The 15,792-nt window shown below is 55.4% G+C and overlaps 1 protein-coding gene and 1 non-coding gene across 12 annotated transcripts in view; both read right to left on the reverse strand.

Annotated features, from left to right (window-relative positions):
* Nucleotides 1-8,567: 8,567 nt before the first annotated feature.
* Nucleotides 8,568-15,792, reverse strand: part of AP1B1 (adaptor related protein complex 1 subunit beta 1) — a 50,546-nt gene continuing 43,321 nt past the window's right edge. For 6 of the 11 annotated variants that reach the window (XR_011505428.1, XR_011505426.1, XR_011505431.1 and 3 more), the window contains 6 exons: nucleotides 14,698-14,843; nucleotides 12,711-12,840; nucleotides 12,350-12,434; nucleotides 11,566-11,652; nucleotides 10,584-11,459; nucleotides 8,575-9,736 (listed from right to left, as the gene is read on the reverse strand). Coding sequence is in view for 5 of the 11 variants with exons in the window: in XM_014835286.3 (XP_014690772.2) it covers nucleotides 9,662-9,736; nucleotides 11,305-11,459; nucleotides 11,566-11,652; nucleotides 12,350-12,434; nucleotides 12,711-12,840; nucleotides 14,698-14,843 (678 nt within the window). In the remaining 6 variants the exon portion in view is untranslated. Of the gene's footprint in view, nucleotides 9,737-10,583; nucleotides 11,460-11,565; nucleotides 11,653-12,349; nucleotides 12,435-12,710; nucleotides 12,841-14,697; nucleotides 14,844-15,792 lie in introns of all 11 variants that reach the window. The other 5 variants (XM_014835286.3, XM_014835268.3, XM_070516317.1 and 2 more) reach the window with 1 other exon arrangement.
* LOC123288508 (small nucleolar RNA SNORD125) lies at nucleotides 14,043-14,139 on the reverse strand. Its single transcript, XR_006532205.1, has one exon. It is a non-coding gene; the product is annotated as a small nucleolar RNA SNORD125 (small nucleolar RNA).

Consider the following 15,792-nt stretch of genomic DNA (forward strand, 5'->3'; position numbering starts at 1 on the left):
GGTCAGGGGACGGAGCTGGCGGCGGGAGGCCGGACAGACAGCCGCGCAGGCCGACGGCGGACGCACGAGCAGCTCCGGCGGGTGCAGAAGCTCTGGAGAGATGAGCCGGCGCGCGGCGCGCAGACACCGCCTCGGCCCCGCAGCGCGACCGGAGGCGCCACGGGCAGCGCAGGCACCGAGGTCCGACCTCCCGGCCGCGCGGGTCCACAGCGGCGCGGGGCGCGGGGCAGCTCTGCCTCTCGGCGCCTCCGTCCCTCCGTCCTTCTCTCGCTCCAGCGCCCGGAGTCGCCGCCCCAGCCGGCGGTGCGAGCGAGCGAGCGAGCGGAGCCTCCGGGAGGCAGCGATGAGGTAACCGCCCGCCCACCTCTCCCACCTCCCCCTACCCGCCCAGGACGCCCCTCCCGGGAAGGGTCGCAAGAAGGTGACTGGGGCGCAGGGAGCCCGGGGAGAAACCCACCCTCTCGGCGAACAGCGATCCTCTCACCGGTTCCAAAATAGAAGTCCCTTCCCGCCCACGTCCGCGTCCGCTCCTCCAAACACCGCTCCCCAAGCTGGCTCGAGACAAACCCCGGCCCGCCGGAGTCAGGCCGCCCGGGGTCGGATCCAGCCCTGGCTGTGTGACCTTGGGCGAGTCGCCGCACTGCGCTGGCTCTCGGCTCCGCATCCATCAAAGGCAGACACCGTTTCTTGAGAACTTACTACATGCCAGGCTTTTTACTAAACTGTTACCTACGTGATGGTGATCCTGGAAGCCACAGGCTCCACCTGGTATCTCCGTTTGAGAGAGAACACAGGCCCGAGAGGGGACTCTCCAGGGTTGGGGGAAGTGGATGGCCCCTGACCTGCAGCCTTGTGGTCCCTCTGAGGAGCCCCCACACCCCCGCCATGTCAAATGGCCGTCACTGAGGGAGGGCGGGAGAGAGGGTGCTGAGTGAGTACCCACTGGGTCACAGCAGCTCAGCCCCAAATCCCTGTCCCAACAAGGCTGAAAGATCCAGCAATTGGCCAACACCACCTTGGTCCCTGCTAAGGCCAACTTTTCTGCCCAAGTCTCCACCTGCAGCTTCCCTCAAAGCCCAAATGCCCGCTCCCTGGGGCCTGGTGAGAAGCTTTTTCCGCATCACAGCTTGGAAAGTCTGGGTTTGCCCACCCTCTGCTTCTGCTTGCCTCCTGCCTGCAGAGGGGGCTCCCACGTCTCTGACCAGATGCCCAGGTACTGGGAGAGATGCACAGACATCTCCATGTTCCTGTGCTGCCCAAGGATTTCACTTATCTGTCTCTTCAGAAAATATTCTCAATCTTACTGCTTGCCAGGGTGCTGAGATGCATTTAAAAAAGAAAGAAAGTCTTGCCTTAGGAGAGAAGGTTCTGAACACATGGGATCCAGGAACTGTAAGAGCACAGACAACGTGCCCACCGAAGCCTGGAGGAGGTGGAAGAGAGAGGAGGAGGTAAACCATGGAGTGGAGAAGCAGCAGGTGATGGCAACCAGAGGTGTTTCTCCAGACCAGTGAGTGTGTTTTCGTCCTTTCACACTGGATCAGGGCCCTGGGTCTGCTTTCACTCTTCTCCTCAGCCACTAGGGAGCTGAGAGCCAGACTTGCAGCTACCTCTGGCAGGTGTTCCAGATCTTAAAGCCCGGTGAGTGGGGACCCCTGACTTCCTCTTCCTTTTGCACCATGACTTTTCCCTTCACTAGATTTCTCCTCTTTTCAGGCTTTTGGGGTTTGTGAGCTGCCTCACTTCCTTTGGGGAACAAGGCAGGGAGTAAATAAACTAAGCACCCCGTCCCTTTTGGCACTCAGCAGGATGTGGGACTGACATCAGCACAGTCTGCCTTAAGGTTCTTGGCACTGTCCCCCTTCCCTGCCCGGAGCATCCTCTCTCCTTGCTCCTGCACACCCTTGGGAGCCAGTTCTGGGTGTCTTTCCTCTGGAAAACCTTCCTTGCTTCACATTCTGACAGAGTACCTCCTTGGGCAGGGCTTCTTCAGGAACCAAAAACAGGGCTGTGTGTGAGGTGGCTCTGAGTCCCCATGTGCTTTCTCAGTGTGTGGTTTTGGAACGATGGAGGACACTGTGGACAGGGGCTGTCCTAAAGCTCCCACAGAGCTGCACACTCCGCTGGGCTGACACATTCCCTAGTAGACTCTTGCATCAGCATCACTAACAGCAGTTCCCATTTGCCAAGGACCTATGATGTGCTTGTGCCAAGCCCTGACCCACGGCTGCGTGCTCATCGAGACTCAGAGGGATGTGATGATTGGCCCAAAATTGTTCAGCAGGAAAATGGCAGCCCGTGGACTGGAACCCAGGACCTTGGGCCACTGCCTGACTTTCTGAGAAACTCAACTTCATCTGGGCCCAGGGGCCAAAGGGGCTTCAGGAAGAGGTCAGCTGGAGCCCATGGCCCCGTGAGGAGGGACTTTGAGGAAGGCCCCCTGTCACCCAAAGGGGCTGAGCTTAGCTGTGACAGGAGTGGGCAGCCCTGGTGCCAGGCTTCCCAAAGCTAGCAAGCCAGACAACTTGGGCTGCCTGTCAGCCTGGGATGTGAATTTCAAAGTTTCTCTCATTGGTCCCCTCCCTCCCTCCCCAAGGAGGGGCAGTCAGGCTGCTGGCTGCTGCACCATGGTTCCCATGCTCCTGTCCGCTGCTCCAGGGAGCACCCACCAAGCATCCACACATCTGCTCCTTCAGCACATGGGACGTGGTGCTGCGCATACGGCCTGCCCTCCGTGACTTGTCAGGGAGACAGACATGCAACCAGGCACAGACAGATGGAAACAGGAGCACTGGGCTGGTTCAGGTCTGTGGGCTGAGGGGACCGGGGGCAGGCACCAGCCTGGCTGATGGTAGGGGCTCAGGAAGGGCCTGGTGACACACCTAAGCTGAGCCCTGAAGGACTAAGCCACACTAAGTGGGGTGGGCTGGGTGGTGGTTGAGAGGGACAGGCACTGGTAGAGAATTCTGTGTCCCCTCGATCATTGCCCTAGCCCCCCATGACAGGATGTCCCCACTACTGCCTGATCTTTGCCACATGGCTTCTTCCCAACTGGGGAAGCCCTGATTTCAGCCCTTCCCTGGGGTTGAGCACCCTGCATTGCATTCAGCTCCCAGGGGTACTTGCTCTGGACTCCTCTGGCCCAGCCATCTGGGCCATTCCACTGACCATTAATCATGGTCTGTCTTGCCTGTTGATCACAGCTCCACACCACTTGTCCCAGCAGTAACTTACTTCCTAAGCCCTGAATGGGCAGGCGCCCCTACCTCTGAGATGCCTGGCGCCTAGTGGGTCCTTGGTCATCATCATAATGCTGCGCATTGAGTGTAGCTGGTTAGCTTCCTGAAGGCCAGTGGGGTCTTACAGCCATGAGGGCAGAGCTTGCAGGCCCCCAAAGTGAGACCTCTTGGGTTTGAAACCTCCTCCCAGGGGTGTGTCGTCTGTGCAAGTTACTTGAATTCTCTGAGCCTCAGTTTCCTTCTCTATAAAGGGGACAATAATGGTCTTGACTTCATAGAGTTGTTGTGGGGTGAGATGAGATGATACAAAGAGGAAAACAAGACAATTTAGTAAGGCTTGGAGGGGAACAAAATTTGTACACATGAAACAATTTCGTTTTTATATGCAAATAGCTATTAGTTACAAAACCTAATGGAGGTGTAGGCATGTCTATGTGGGTATGCATGCACACACAGATTTCCTGGATCTGTCTGCTGAAGGGCCACCATAGAATAACAAGCACACCCAGCACCCAGATCTCGGTCTCTAAGACCACTCTCCAGGGAAAGGAACCAGGCTCGTTGGAGAAATGGCTGAGGCCAGGGTTGGAGCAGGACAAACACAAGATGAGCCTGCAGCATCTTGAAATATCAGAAAGTAAGGGAATGCTCCAAAGAAACAAAAGGACGGTGGCATGTCAAAGGGACACAGAGCCTGCCTGAAAGAGCTCCCAATGGCCAAAGCTGGAACAATTTAAGCAACAAAATAAATAATGTACTTTTGAATTAAGCCCAAATTATAAAATAAATATCCATGAGTCCAAACTGATAGGACTGAATGAATAAATAAATGCCCGAGAAGAAACAGATCTTCTTTCCAGAAGAATTCCAAATAATTTATGCAGCTACTCCCTGCCCCCACGCTCTTTCTGAGTGTAGGCGGCACTTAGTGACTTGCTTCTAAGGAAGAGTATGGAAAAGGGGTGAAGGTAACTTCTCAGGGGAGGAGGCTGCAGACACGACCTTGGCCAAGTGATCCAGGCCAGTGTGACAGTGATAAGTCATGTTGAGAGCGTGTACCCCTGACATGATGTGACGACAAGGGCACCTCTCTGGTCTTCTTCCTAAAAACCCACAACCCCATCTACCGAGAGAAAAACATCAGACAAACCCAAATTGAGGGGTAGTCTACAAGATACCTGGCCAGTACTCCTTGAAATTGTTAAGGTCAGGAAAAACAAAGTCCGAGAAACTGTCACAGACCAGAGGAGACTCAGCAGGCATGACAACCACATGGAATGTGGGATCTGGGAACAGAACGAGGATGTGAGTGGGCAAACTAGTGGATCCGAATAAAGTCTGGAGTTTAGTTTAAAAATTATATAATTTGTTATTTATGTGGTAAATATAATTCCCATATATTATAGTATATACTAACAAATATATATTCACATCATAAATATATATAGAAAAGAATGGAAAAGAGTCCATTTATAAAAGGAACCAAAAAATAGAAAATACTTATGAATCTATGTAGGAATAAATGTGCATGCAAGAACTTTTAAATGAAGAAAACTTAAAAATATTACAGAGATGTAAAAAAAGCACGAAGCAGTGGAAAGGCATCTACTCCTGTATTTCGATAGAACGATTAATATTATTACTGACATCATTATCAGGATGTCAATTCTCCATAAGTTCATATAAACACTTGATGTGATCCAAATAAAAATAGTATCAATTTTTCTTAAAAAAACAGACTAGTTCTAAAGTTCAAATGGGACAAAGAGGGTGATTAAGAGAATACTATAAATATGAAAATATAAAGGCACCATAATTTTTAAAAAACGCAGTGGCCAATGAATAGACAAATTCTCTGATACAGAACAGAGTCCAGAAAAGCACTCATATGTATGTGGGAATTTAGTATATGCTACAAATGACATTTCAAATCTGTGGGGAAAAGATGAATTATTCAGTAGATGGTGTGGAGACAACTGGGTAACCATCTGGGAAAAGAGGAAGTTGGATCCTACCTCGTTGCTGATATGAAGCCCAGATGGAACAGGATCGAAATGCAAAAACTAAGATCAGACATGTACAAGAAAGAAAGACGAGATTAAAAGAAGACTGCATAAAAACCAATTTCAGCATGGAAAAGTAACAAAATGGGGAGTAACAAAATAGGGAGAAACAATGACAAATCAGTAAGAAAAGGACCAGTGACCACATAGTAAGTGGGCAAAAACTAGGAAGACAGCTCACAGAAAAGGACAGACAAATGGCTTGAAAACACATGAACAGAGGCACATTTAAAACACGGTAAGGTACCATTTTTCACGCGTCAGTTTGGCACACATCAGGAACACTGAGTTTGTGAGGGTGTGGGGCACACAGGCATCTCATTCCTGGGTGGTGGGAGTGTGAATTGGAGAATTTTTAGCAACAAAATTACGAATGTACTATACCTACCTTCAACCCAACAATTCCCATCTCGAGCATTTACCGATGAATGAGAGTGAATATTCTTTGCAGCATCACCTGTACTGGCAACACCGTAGACACAAGTCAACGGCCATCAAGAGGGCACTGGTTCATGATGGTGCCTCCACTCAATGGAAAAGCACAGAGCTGTTATAAAAAGGCATGAGGTTGTCTCTATAATGGACTGATAATGGAAAGTCCCCAAGATGTAAGTGCGGTGCAGAATGGGGTTTATTTCATGCTACTGTTTGTGTATAAAAAGGGAAAAACCCACGTTAGACACCACTGAGTCTCTTTGGAAGGTACCAGTGGTTCCTGTGGGGAGAGGAAGGAGGGGACGGAGGAGGATTTTTCACTTCTGTCTTTTTCTGCCCTTTGGATTTTGAACCATGTGAATGCATTACCTTTTCAAAACAAGAACTAAAATTTAAAATGTAAAATGCGGGCCGGCCCAGTGGCGCAGTGGTTGGGTGCGCACGTTCCACTTCGGTGGCCTGGGGTTTGTTGGTTTGGATCCCGGGTGTGGACATGGCATCGCTCGGCAAGCCATGCTGTGGCAGGCGTTCCACATATAGAGGGAGATGGGCATGGATGTTAGCTCAGGGCCAGTCTTCCTCAGCAAAAAGAGGAGGATTGGCAGCAGATGTTAGCTCTAATCTGCCTCAAAAAATAAAAATAAAAAAAAAAGGAAAATGCTTATACCTCTGGTCTAGCAATTCTAGGGCTCAATCCTACAGCTACATTTGTGCCCACGAGCAAGGATGAATGTAGGAAGATAGTCACGACACCGACACCCAGACTCATAGCCGAGAGAACCGGCCTGAATGTCGTCAGCAGGCACCAGCTCTGGTGGCCCATCCGTGCAAGGAATTCTGCAGCGGGTGTGTTTGTACTGATGGGCAAGAAAAGAAGAGCGCTGGTAGTGTTTTGAGCATGCTGCCATTTGTTTAGTAAATACCTCTGTGGATTTAATCGTATACTTGCATGGAATATTCTGGAAGAAAACCAAAATCTGGCAATGAAGTTTGCCTCTAGGGAAGAAAACTAAGACGTGGAGAAGTGTCGGGGGGAGAACGCTATCCTTTGTGTGGCTGATCTTACCACGGTCTGGAATTACTCTCTCCACAAAGACAAAAAACAAAGCAAATCACTAGTTGAAGATAAAAACTGCAAAATGAGGGCAGGCCGCAGGCCTTAGCACAGTGGCTGGCCCAGAGGGAACCTATCAGCCCCCTCCAGGAATAATGGGTTGCTGTTGTTGAATTCCCCGACTGCCTGGGAAAGCCCCAGACACTGGAGAATCTTCTGCGGGATGCCGAGGCCTCCGAGAGGCATCAGGCCCACTCTCAGGACCAGGAGTGCCACGTGAGATGGGGAGGAGGCCCGTGATGGGCCCTCACGAGGTGATGGCAGGACAGGGAAGTGGAAGGGCACAGACTGGATGTCCCCTAAAGCACTCTACAGGCCTGGGCCCTTGTTTTCCTGACGCGGTGAGGAGGTGAGGCCCAGGCCTGGGGAACTGTGGGTGAGAAGGCTGTCTGCCTCGGCTTCTCCCTGTGCATGGTAACACTCTGCTGGGTCCTGTCATGCCAGCGCCGTGTGGGTGGGAGAGGGGCAAGATCATGGTGAGGTCCATCCTACAATTGCCTGAGGCCCGAGCTCGGCTTGAGTTAGGAGGGCGAGCCCAAGATGTCTGGTGACATTCCAAGGCCCTCTGTCCCAACAGGCCAGCCTTTCTCATCAGCTTTTCCTCCTCACCCAGGTGCTTGGTCCCAGGCCTCAAGGTGCCCTCGCCACTGCGGACAGCTATCCTATACTTCAACTCTCCTGCCCTCAGGGGTGGAGGGCGGGGACAGCAAGTTCTGTGAGGCCCTGGATGACTGAGCAGGGAGCCGCTGGGGGAGCTAGCAGTGCACTCACAGGGTGTTTGGGTGAGAGCTGGGCCCCCAGGAGGGCAGGGGCAGCAGGCGACACCAAGGACTCATATCCCTCTAGCCCACAGCTGGAGGGGACTCCAGCTATGTTTGCACAGGGCCTTCTGAGCCTGGGGACTTTCGGGCCAGGTGCGAACTAGAGTTGTACAATCAACGGCCTTGGTTGGTTCTAGACTCTGTGGTCCCCAGGGAAGCAGAGCCATATCCCAGGGGTCAGAGGAGAGATAGTGAGGGCCAGGTGCCCCTGCCGATGTCCCATGAGAGGTACACAGCCTCTTCCTTCAGCCCTGGGCAGCTGGGAAGGCAGCAGTGCCAGAGGTGGGTGGGGTACAGGGAGTGGCTGGGGCACCTGGGCTGCTCCGCCCCCAGAAGCAGACTGAAGGCCCATGGCCACCAGGCACCGAGAACCCAATGGCAACTCTGCTGCCAGAGCCCTGCCCAGGATCTGGCTGCCCTCCCTGGGGAGCCAGGCCAATGCCAGGACTGGGGCCACATGCGGTGTCCTCGATGGCAGCTGGGGCGAACGCCAGCTTAGTACCCACACTCAGCCAGCCGCAGATGCAGGGTGGGTAACAGCCTGCCCAGACAGGCCCAGTGCTCAGCCTGCCTACCCGCTCCCTCTCCCACAGCTGCCCCCAATCAGAGGACCTCCCTGCCACTCTGGGGAACCTCCCAAAGGCAGGGAGCTGAGGAAAACCAAAATGGAATGTCACCCTCCCAGCCAACATCAAAAGCGAGATGGAGTCGGCTGGGGTGGAGTTGAGATCAAGGGCAGGAGAGGTGCCAGGGAGACCAACAGTCCTCAGAAGTCAGTTTTTAAGGACAGGGTGGAGGGAAGGGCCCGTACACAGCTCGAGCCCTTGGCCCTGGACCCCAGGGGACCCGGGACCCCGCCCAGAAGAGCCTTAGGACCTGACACACTGGCCAGGGACACACTTGATGTCATCATTTTTATTCACTTTCTCTTTTTGAAAATAAGTAAACATACAATATATAGTCTCTATTTATATATATTAGATATAGTTACTGCAGGGCTCAGAAAACCAGCCTCAGCCACTGGAAGGCAGTTTTCAGTTCTGGTGGAGGGGGCCATTGGGTGGAGGGGAAAAAAGTGCCCATGATTGCCAAAAGCAGAATCTTCCTTTATTATTAAACAGCAGTAACAGGAAAACCTAATGCTCTGTCAGACACGACTGAAACTTGGAAGGCCTGGAGGAGGGTAGCAGACACTAAGGAGAAACCCCAAAGAAACCACAGACTGGAAGCACGCTGCTCACCCATGTGCCCTGTCCCTCAGGCCTGTCTCTGCTCAAGGAGCCCAGGGGACACCAAGGAATGTATTATAGGCAGTGACTGTCCTCAGGGGCAAGGTGGGTGGGGTGCAACTGCCAGGGGAGCAGGAGCCCGGGCAGATGTTCTGGGAGGCTGTGGCCTGATTGGCACGACCACAGGGTCCCTGCCTGGGGGGATGCAGGGAGAGAGGGTGGGGTGCAGGCCCTGGGAGCCCCAGACCCTGACAGAGCAGCAGAGTACCAAGGGGACCCTCCACGTACACCAAGATAGCCTGGAGGGCCCATTCCATGCGAGTGGATGGTAGGGAGGGCCTCTAACACCAACCCGAGAGAGAGATTGAGGGGCACGGGGTTTCCTGGGCTGCGAGCCTGAGGAGGGAACCATGTACTCGCCCTCAGGCACTGGGAAAAGGAAGAGAAGAACCCTGGGTCTCCCTGTCCAGCTTCTGCAGCCGCTCTGGCTCTGTCTCCTTTGGTCCCCTCCTCATCTGACCCTAAATGTCAGCAGCAATGGAAGAGGGGAGTCCCCGAGCACGGGAGTACAGAGATTTTACTCCAGGAGGGTTGCTGCCTCGCCCCAAGGACCCGGGCAGGCCCTGCAGTCAGGACCAGGGAGCCCCATGGGTGGAGAGGAGCCTTGCCGGGCCTCTCCCAGGAGAAGGAGGTGCTCCCACCTCCCAGGAGGCTCCTCCACGGGGCTGGCAGAAGGCTGGGGCGGGCGCTGGAAGGGGCCTCAGTTCTTGAGGATGGTCTCATAGGCCTGGTACACGTGTTGGGACACTTCTGGCGCTCGACACTTCAGGGACAGCTGCAGGGGGAGAGAGGGGGCAGGGAAAGAGAGTGCTCATTCCTGGGGCTCCTCTCTGGGGCTGTCACTTACCAGGCTGGGAAAGAACACATGGGGGGGGGGGTCCAGATGGAAGAGCGTGGCGAGCTCACATGGCCGGGTGGCAGCAGCGCAGCTGGAGCAGATGTGTGGTGAAGCAGAGGGGGCGGCCGCCGCAGCCAGCCGGGTGTGGACCAAATATACTTGCAGCCCACACACCTGCTGTCAGTGCAGCCACCTCGGCCCTACTGGCAAGCAGCGTGAATCATGAGCTGGAGGCTGTCAGGGAGCTCCTGGCCCCCACCGTGGAGGGCTGGGGTCCTCAGGACCGAAGCCTGACAGGAAACCCTGAGGAGGCTGGGAGGGAGACCTCTGCTTGGGCAGACATGGGGGCGCTGGGGGTTCTGCCTGGTTTCCTGCACAGGAAGCAGGTCCGCCAGAGATTTCGCCCCAGCTCTAACTGCGGTAGGAGCCTGGAGAGCACAGGCAGAGGAGAGACAAGTGCCACCAGCCCTTCTGCCAAAATCACTGCTTCTGAAGGCCGCGACTGGGAAGGGGGAGGGGCAGATGGACTCCGGAAGTCTGCAGTGGTGGCCCCTTGGGACGCCCAGTCTCCCCTGCAGGGCTCTGGGCACACTGTGTGAGTTGGGAAGTGGGAATCTTGGCTCCTCAATTCCTCAATCAGGGGCCCCGTCCTCCTGCCTACAGCCTGCATGCATGTCTGCTCAGCTTTGAGGAGCAGCAGGGTGAGGCGAGGCCAGGAGATGAGGGTGCGAGGTACGGCTGGGGAGGATCGAGGGGAAAGAGAAGAGAAATACAATCTGCTAACCTCCAAGTCCTGCACCACAGGCACCAGCAGGGAAGGTGGACAGGCAGCAACCGAACACAGGGAGACGGAGATTACCACCACCGCAGCCACGGCCGCAACCCTCACCCCGCCATAGTGCCAGCACCGCCAGTGGGGCCTAGGAGCAGTGTCTGGAGGGCCATGCCTGCCAGAGACTCGGGTGCATGGGGAGAAGCAAAGCCTGGGGCTCTCCAGGGGCTGGGAGAGCAACACAGCCTCCAGGACAGCCACGCTCTACAGAAGCCATGTCTTGAGTGGGGTCTGACTCAAAGGCCAGGAAGGACAAGCTGCCAGGACTCAACGTCCTCCCAGGCGGGCCCTTGGGCAGGGAGGAGAGGGAGGAGCGCCAGGGTGTGGGTCCAGCAGAGCCCCTTCCCAGTCAGGTTGGCCTCAGGCCAACCGTGTTGCCTCACAGGGCCTGATTTTACAGAATCTTCTAGTCCAACTCACTATTCTGAGACTGAATTTGGTGTCTTATCCAGGTAAGTTAATAGGATTGAGTTGGAAGCTTTCTAAGGTCCCTTCCAGGAACAGAATTCTGATGCTCATTCATGCCAGGCTAGAAGGGACCCCAGTCTAGCTGGGCTAGAGTGTCCGCCATCAGAGCAGACCCCTGGCCTGGGGTGGGGTGGGGCAGGAGAGGCCACCCAGGACAGGGAGGTAGAGCTCCCAGGGCTGGCAGGGCAGGAGCGGGGGCCCTCACCGTGAAGTTGGGGTTGCCTGGCTGAATGCGCAGCTCCGCCAGCACCCAGATGCCGTTGGTCAGCTTCAGGGACTGGTAGAGCATGTCCTGGCCCTCCACGTTCCTCTTGGCGACCGTGAAGATGTTGCTGCTCTGCAGCCTGCTGCTCACGGCCTCTGGGGATCAGATGGCCAGAGAAGGCCCCCTAGTCAGCAATGGGGGAAGGGCCTGGTGTACAGGCGAGCGCAGTGTAGACTGGGGTGGGGGGCTTGGGAGTCCTACCTGCATTGAGGGGGCAGTCTCTGATCTGGAACTGAGCTTCATTTTCATTGGGAATGTCCTTCCACGTGGCCAGGAACATCTGCCGGTCTGAAGGTGGGGTTGGGTAGGAGATGGGACCCTAATAAACCTGTGGCCCTGCTTGACAACACTCAGCAGGAAATGGGTCTGGGTGGGGGAGGTGCCACCCTGAAGGTGAGGACAGGCACTAGCTCCGCCACAGCCCCTCCTGCTTCGTTGAGTAAACCTGCAGCTCTGTGAAGGTGGCTACTAGCGTTGTCCCCGCCTCTGGGCCTTAGCTCTCTCCTGCCCAGCACCAACATATGCCCTCCTCCTGCTCTGGCCCAGAGAAGCCTGCTCATTAGCCATTGCTGGCATTACAGGGCTTCTGTGGTGACTGAGAGATGACGTGGGCAAAGTGCACCACACAGCACCGGGCCGGGAGTGAGCCCTCCAGGCACCGGGATGACAGTCTTCTCAGGGGTTCTGGCCAGGGCACAGGAGATGGGCAACAGGTGCGAGGCATGGTCTGGGTTCCCTGCCTTGGGGAGCCCATGGGATGACTGTCTAGAGGCTGTGGGCAAGGCTGAGGGGTGGAGCAGGAGAACCCATGAGTAAGCTCCTTCATGACACAGCCCCTGGAGCTGGCCAGACAAGACCCTGGGGGCCTGGATGGAGGCGTGCACCTTGCTCCAGGCTCTGCAGAGGAGTCAGCGACTCATGAACTCCAATGTGGGGCGAGCCAATCATCCATTACAGGGACCCCAGCGGCACCCTCACAACTCACCCATCTTCCCGTCCTCCACAAAGAGGATGTGCAGTGGGTACAAGGTGCTGAAGTAGAAGACATCAATGTTGTTCTTCACAGCCACCTAGGAACAAGGGGGTCCCCAGTCAGTCCTCTGAGGCCCCAGGAAGGGCCTGTTCTCTATGCCCCCCACCTGAGCAGGTTGCCTTACATGTCGTCCACGGTAACCATGGCCCTCTGTCTGCCCTGATCAGGCCTCCCCTGCCGCATCTGTGACCAGGAGCACAACTGCACAGACATATCCCTTCGCCCACACTGGCCAGGCCCCAGACCTCTCCACCAGGCCCCTCCCCTGGGGCTGGCACGCTGGTAAGGACTGGGGTGCCTGCCTGGAACACACCTGGAGGTTGTTCAGAGGCTCCATCTTCATTACCGAGCCCACCGTGTTGAGAGGCAAGGAGATCTCCACAGACTGGTTGGGGCTGAGCGGTGCGTGGACCTGGAGGGGGGCGGCGGGGGCCAGGCCAAAGCTGGGGAGAGAGAAGCCCCGATGGGGATGGCAGGGGAAACAGGTGCTGACATGGCACAGGTGGGCTCCAGAGCTAGGGCAGTGGCTGGCAAGAAGCCTTTCCAGCAAGCTGGCTCACCCTAGGACTAGGCCCAGGCAGGCCAGAAGGACCAGCTCTTAACCCCCACCCCCACATTCAACGGCCATTTGGACAGGAAGGAGAGTCCTGGGCCGCCTGCAGGCTGCAGCCTGTCTCTGCTTCTCTTTCTCCTTTGGGCTAGGCCTTGCCCCATGCTGCCCTCGAAGAGCTCCATCCAGGGGCCTACAAGCTTCTTCTAACTTGAAAACTCTGTGACTATCCAAGTCGCTGCTGCCAATCCCCATCCCCCAGGAAGGATCTAGCCACCCCAAGCGAGACACCAAGTTTTACTGTCTGGGCTAGAACTGGCTAGGTCCCATCATGGCCACAGAGAGACTCAAGAAAGCCCTGCTTCTTGATAAAGCAGCACGTGGGCAAATCAGGAGGCTCCCCAGGAGTGTGAGAGATGCCCCAGCCACAAGCTCAGGGAAGATAAATCACCATAGTATTGACTGGGACCATACTCACTGTGCCCAGGCTGGGTATGCAATATTATACCAATTCCTATCCTCATCAAAACAGTGACAGGTATACAATCTCCTATCTTCCAGGAGACGCAGACTCAGGGAGGGGAGGCCCATGCCCAGACCCTTCGGGGTAAGTGGCACTGCTGAGATCTAGAGCTTGAGCTGCTTGACTCCAGCCTGTGCTCTGCCCACGATAGCAATCAGGCCTGCCTGGGACACAATGGGAGACAACATGGGGAACCCCAGGCCCTTGTGGTGGCCTAGCACTTTAGGCTTTCCTGGGAACTCCACCACTGACTGCTGTGTGATCTTGGGCAAGGCACTTGCCCTCTCTGAGCTCAGGTGTCATTACCTAAAAGGAGAGTAATGGTACTGACTTCACTGGGCTGTCAGGTGGCTCAAGTGAAACAATACTCCTAAAGCCATTGGCACTGGGCCTGGTACCCAGGAAATTTTCAACACACAGTAAGTTTGTTATGAACGATCATTGGGCTCCACCTCTTGGAGCCCACAGGGTTTCTGTGGCCTCTAGGGTCACCGGAGGGTAAGTAGCAGAGCTGCTGCCGTCTTCCCTGGTCTGACAAAGGGTTGGGACCCACTGGCCAGCAGGCTCTCCCTGAGGAAGCAGCCCCTTCAGTCAACTTCTTAGAGGCTCAGTTTGCTCATCACTAGAGCCGCTCAGGAAGAAGAATCATCAGGAGAGGCTGCTTGGGTTCCTCAGAGAGCCCTGGCCTAGTCCATGAAGACCCTGATGGTGCCAGACAAGAGATGGTCCCCACTGACCCCCAGTGCAGGGGGGCTGGTGGGGGTGAGAAGCCTGGAGCAGCCACCACTCCTAGAGGCCCTGCCTGATGGTTTTAATCCTTGCCACACGGGGGAGGCTGGCAGGCAGGCCCACTCCCCATCGGTGAGATGGGAGCAACTTAGGCCTAGAGAGGAGGTTCTGGGCTTCTGTTACGAGGGGTGCTTGCCAAAGATGGGCTCCTAGGCTGGAGCTGGGGACTTTTGTCAGTAAAACACCCCTTTGTGCAGTGGAGAAAGGCAAAAATAAGGGGAGATGCCCTACCCCCTCTGCCTGGTACTTTGGAGTTCACATAAAGAGGTCACTGGTGGGGGGGGGGGAAGTTACTGCTTTAGAGAGTTTTGGCCTGAGGTGTGGTTGTGAGAAACATCCACCTTCACCACAAAAGAGGCACGAGGCCGCCGGCAGCCCTCAGCACCTGCCTACAGTCACCAGTGTGGGTTCTCGGCAGGCTGGCCTCAAGGAGCTCACCTGTTGCGGTTGAACTGGATGGCAAAGTCAGTCATGACCTGCAGGGCCTTGTTGGTCAGCTGCAGGTCCATGGAGATGGAGCCCACCTGGCGGGTGAAGGTGCCTGAGATCTCCAACCCCTTGGCCTTCATGGCCGGGAGCCAGACCTGTAGGGAAGACGGTGGGGAGGGGGCTGGTGTTTGCCACTTCCCCCAAACTCAACAGCTCTCGCTCTCACTCTCTCCTGAAGGGACCTCCCAGACTGATCACACCTGCTTTACCACCAGGGGATGACCATGTGTGTCTCAGGATGAGAGGAACAACCCTGCATGCCCCTCTGACACGTGTGGCTGCACAGAGGAGCAGCTTGGGTAGGGAGGCGCTTGGTGTGCCAAGGGCTGACCTGAGTCTTCAGAGGTCAAAGAAGGAACATCAGGAAATGGGGTGAGGAAGGTGATGAGCCAAGCCGGCCTTGCCAGCCTCCTGACGAGCCAAGGAGAGTGGAGAAGCCAATGGCATCCTGGGCCTTGGCCAGAACCTGAGGCCTTCGTGGCTGTCACAGCCTGTCCTCCCTCGAATAAGGGAGAGCTGGCCTTTAATTGTAGAAACTGGTCTGACAAAGGACAGCACCTAAGAGGACCCCTTGCCTGGCAGGCTCTCTGCTGCATACTTGGCTGTCCTTGTCATTTGAATCTCAGCTCAAGATCCACCCCCTCCAGGAAGCCCACCCCCAGGCTCCTTCCCTATGTTCCTGCCGAAATGATGTTTTAGCAGATATACGTGTGCCTACATGTTTGTCTTTTCTGTGCCCAGCCAGCTCTTTAAGGGAAAGACTCTGCTTTTCTGTCTTTACAACCTTGGCTCAGAGCTTGGGGTGGAACTGGTATTCAGGGAGTGTTTGCTGAGTGAACAGCTCGAACTAGAGCCCTACCCATGAAGGACATCCTCGGGCATCATCCTGTGGACATGCAAATGCCTCTCAGGCCATTGTCGTCACTGGGACAGCTCATAGGCCCCCTGAAGTCAAAAGGGTCAGGCCCCGCTTGACAGCTTCCCCAAGATGCCCTGTGTCAGTATATGCCTCATTGTCTCTCAAGTTGCCAAAGCCAGGGACCA

The sequence above is a fragment of the Equus asinus genome, chromosome 8, assembly GCF_041296235.1.
Source record: "Equus asinus isolate D_3611 breed Donkey chromosome 8, EquAss-T2T_v2, whole genome shotgun sequence".
Taxonomy (NCBI): domain Eukaryota; kingdom Metazoa; phylum Chordata; class Mammalia; order Perissodactyla; family Equidae; genus Equus; species Equus asinus.